Source organism: Pinus tabuliformis, chromosome 9 (genome assembly GCF_031772625.1).
Source record: "Pinus tabuliformis cultivar Carrire ecotype Pingquan chromosome 9, CPIR1, whole genome shotgun sequence".
Taxonomy (NCBI): Eukaryota; Viridiplantae; Streptophyta; class Pinopsida; order Pinales; family Pinaceae; genus Pinus; species Pinus tabuliformis.
In genome coordinates this window covers 1,562,263,159-1,562,267,554 of record NC_142307.1, presented here as the reverse complement: position 1 = coordinate 1,562,267,554, position 4,396 = coordinate 1,562,263,159, and the positions used below count along the sequence as shown (strand labels likewise).

General features: G+C 36.5%; 1 protein-coding gene across 1 annotated transcript; it reads right to left on the bottom strand.

Annotated features, from left to right (window-relative positions):
• Nucleotides 1-2,335: 2,335 nt before the first annotated feature.
• LOC149154590 (galactinol synthase 4-like) lies at nt 2,336-4,055 on the bottom strand. The gene is made up of 4 exons (XM_089446006.1): nt 3,624-4,055; nt 3,184-3,504; nt 2,950-3,084; nt 2,336-2,822 (listed from the first exon to the last, which is right to left on the bottom strand). Exons 1-4 carry the CDS (start codon nt 3,951-3,953, stop codon nt 2,565-2,567), a joined length of 1,044 nt encoding a protein of 347 aa, XP_089302132.1. The 5' UTR covers nt 3,954-4,055; the 3' UTR covers nt 2,336-2,564.
• Nucleotides 4,056-4,396: the final 341 nt, after the last annotated feature.

Sequence of the window (4,396 nt, the reverse complement as noted above, 5' to 3'; positions counted from 1 at the left end):
TTCTCACACACACTTCTATCTCACAAACACTCTCTTTCACTCTCACTCTCTCTCTCTCTCTCTCTCTCTCTCACTCTCTCTCTCACTCTCTCTCTCTCCCACTCTCACACTCACTCTCTCTCAAACTCTCTCTCTCACTCTCACTCTCTATCTCAAACTCTCTCCTTCACAATCTCCCTCTCACTCTCACAATCTCACTCTCCCACTCTCTCTCTCTCACACACACACTCTCTCACTCTTACTCTCTCTCTCTCTCTCTCTCTCACACACACACACACAGACACACATTCACTCTCACTCTCTCTCACACATACACACTCTCTCTCTCTCTCACTCACTCACTCTCTCTCTCACTCTCTCTAACACTCTCATACTCACACTTTCTCTCTAACTCTCACTCTCTCTCTCTCTAACTCTCACTCTCACTCTCACACTCTCATAATATATATATTTATCTCTCTCTAACTCTCACTCTCTCTCTCACTCTCATAATATATATATTTCTCTGTCACTCTCACTCTCTCTCACTCTCATAATATATAATCTCTCTCTCTCTCTCGCACTCTTTCTCACACTCCCTCTCTCACTCACTGTCTCACACTCACTCTCTCACACACACTCTCTCTCTCTCTTACTCTCTCTCTTTCTTACTCTCTCACTCTCACTCTCTCTCTCTCTCTCTCTCACACACACACACACACCCTCACACCCTCACTCTCTCACACTCTCACTCTTTCTCACACTCACCCTCTCTCTCTCTCTCTTTTGTTTTTCTATTGGTCAAGGAATGAATGGATTGGGAGCTTTGTTACTCATCAATATTCGTAAGAACAGGACTGGCAATTGAAAACTATTATGGGAAAAGTTTTGATGGAACACTTTGAAACTCAGTGAGAAATCTCACTTTGTATTGACCAGATGCAAACACAAACTCATTGATAGAGTCTCAACCTCTGAAGAGAAGGATAATTACATCGACGCTATTCAGGTTGATTCACCATGTTTTTTTCTTAGTTTTTATATAAATAGTGATAGAAACAAAACTACATTCATAAATATAGATAATAATATGTTTGATAATAAAATAATTAGATAAATAATAAATGATCTTTTTATTTTTGTCATCAAATTTAAAATATTTATCTAAACTAAAACTTTATTATTATTTTATTAGTGTAATTTCCTGATAACAAATAATAAATATAACCAACTCTATAGAAATTTTATCCACAACATAATATGCATTTTACTTAATTTAACCAAAACAGACCCCTCATAAATTTATTTAAAAACATTACATTCCTATAATCCAAAAACTTGCAAATAAACCCTGGTTTAACGTATGAAAATCCTTTTTGTCTAAAAAGACTTTTACTGAAATATATTTCAAAATAAATATATACATATCAAACAACAAGTCTATCATATAATAAGAAAACATCCATAACTTTAATTTTATTTTATTTTAAAATATATAGTGAGAAAGTCCACTTAAATTTTGGTAACAATAAGGTTGAATGTGCGAACAGATGTGTGATTTTTTCCAAAAATTTTGGTTTTTCTCTTATCGGTGTTTTCAAGAATCAAGAAAAAAGTACAAAGTTAATCTAATTAATAATTATTATAAAAATAACAAATTTTGAATTTTCCATGGTTAGTGTTTCCAAGAATCGAGAAAAAAAATATAAAGTTAATATAATTAATAATTATTATAAAAGTAACTGAAAATGTAACCGTATAAAGGTAATTCACAAAATAACAATATTTCCAAGAATCAAGAAAATGGTACAAAGTAAATATAATCAATAATTATTATAAAAATGACTTACAAATTTTGATTTTTTTATTGTTAGTGTTTCCAAGAATCAAGAAAAAGTATAAAGCTAATATAATCCATAATTATTATAAAAGTAACTTAAAATGGAACCGTATAAAGGTAATTCACAAAATAACAATATTTCCAAGAATCAAGAAAAAGATACAAAGTTAATATAATCCATAATTATTATAAAGGTAACTTACAACGGAAAAGTATACAGTTCACAAAAGAATATTATGTTACTCACAATGAAGCATTATAAAGATAATTCTAAAAAAAATCATGTCAATGAAACATAAACGTGAGTGGAAAGATTATTATTAAGTTACATTCCTTTTCATCTTTTTACTATGAAGATTTTTTTGCAACTGGTGAATCGAAAAATTCAGTTGCCATGCCAGGTTTTTTAAGTTTTATAATCAGTCATAATCAAATCAGATTTCGTGATTTTAATATTTTTCGTTGATGTACGATTAAATTAAAATAATATAGATTATTATTTGACTCAAATCGGAGAAAATAAAAGAGTAACCATGGACTTCGAATCGTACAAATCTTAATTTGTCTATTTACAAATATTAATTGAATTAATTTACAATGAAGAATAGTCAGCGCAAGTTGCGCGACAGCAAAATCGTCGATCTTTGTTTATATACACTAGGATCTTCCGTATACTATTCAAATTGTCCCCACCTCTTCCGGTATAACAGATGTGTGGGGACGGCTTCTGGCAATTTGAAAAATCTTAAGCTGCAGGCGGTGCAGGCATTAAGTTGGGGTTTGTTGGCGTCGCAGCAGCAAAGAATGAATTAGCAGCCACTCGTTGCAGATCATTTGATTTTCCATCGGCCTCTGAAATTGGATCTGGAATTGTAATATCTCCTGATCCCGAGTGGTCGAGCGAGGGGTCATTGTATATGTCCCACCATTTCTGCACCAACATCTTTATATCTTCCCTCTCCATATTTTCCTCCTTCCCACTGTACCTCCACGGCTTCGATCCCTGCACATCCACCCATAATCATAACCCTGTAAGCTCAGAACATCTATCTCGTCTTTTATATATAAATCATATTGTTTCTATCGAAAATGCAATTGCAGAAATTTTGAGGAGTGAAAAGAAAGCTTACAGCAGCACAATAGTGAACAACTTTGACAGTGTCCAAGTCCACGTTCTGGGGATGTCGCCACAGCATGGCCAGAACCAGATTGTACACGAGAGGGATAGGCTTGTATATCTTCTCAAAAAACATGTTCAAGAAATCCTACAAAACATACATATATCACAATTTAATCAAAATTAGATCTGGTAAATCAAACAAAAATTTAGATGATCGTGACTGAAATCGAGAACAGATCCAGACCTGTTCCGCGAAGGGCGTTGGCACAGTGGCCATCAGAGTTTCCAGAAGGCAGTCGAAGGTCAGCTGACTCGGCTCAAAAACGAACATGCCAGCGTTGAAGTATGGAGAAGGCCGTTGCCCTAATTCCACGGGCCATGATACCTTGTCCGGGCACTGCTGGCAGTATCCGATTTTGTACTGCCGAGTGTGACTCCATGTCTTCTCGCAGAAGCAATCCATGACAGCATAGAAATACCCATCCGGCATGTCAAAAAGATGGTCAATGTTGTCAAAGACTTGGATGTCTGCATCCAGATATACCATCTTGCTGTACTCCTCAAACTGCCCACCACCCAAAACAAAACAAGATTGTTAATAACTATAACTATATTCAGGTATGCAGGAAAATTATTGTTGTTAAAATCTACTCATGTATGGAGATTTGCAAGAAATGAAAATACCTCCCAAATACGGAGTTTGGAGTAGTTAAGGACATAGTAAGGCATTGAAAACTGCACTTGATTCTCCGGGGGATGGATAGGTTGAATCTGGCGAACAATACAACCCTGTCTTCGCAATTGCAGGCGATGATCCTCCGGAACATCGGGCAGCACAGCAACGACGAGAGGATATGCGCTCTTCACCTTGCGGAGACCCTTTGCAAGACCGACCACACCTTTCACATAGTCGCCACATCCCGCCAAGAAAGTCACATACGCTCTGCACTTCTTCTTGGCCGCCGTAGCCTTTGCACTGAAGAACTGATCTACAGGAGAAATTTCTGGATTCATGGTGAGAAGTGGAGAATCAATAGCAAGTATGCTGGAATTCAATAATCTGTTGCAAAGAAGAACCAATTTGCAGAACACGAGTGTACAAGTGTAGTGTGTGTTTTGCTTCAATGGGAGCGTGTGTTTTATAGACAAAAAGGTCGGCTGTTACGGATAAAGTTGATTGAAAACAATGAAATCCAGAATGCAATAGCCAATAGAAAAATGACAGGATAGCATGGACGTGTCAAATCCTGTATGGTGTGAGTGGAATTCGGAAAGTCGGACATAGCTCTCCGAAACTTCGGGGTGTTGAAAAGGCGTCACTGGAATGGTTGGAAGGGAAAGTCGGTCGACTAATGAAACGGTTTCTTAGGGGTAAAGAAAGGACATTGAGTGGGGTGTGAATATTTATTAAGTGGATATAGGTATAGAGGACTTTTGCATTTGAAGGCGTAACGAAC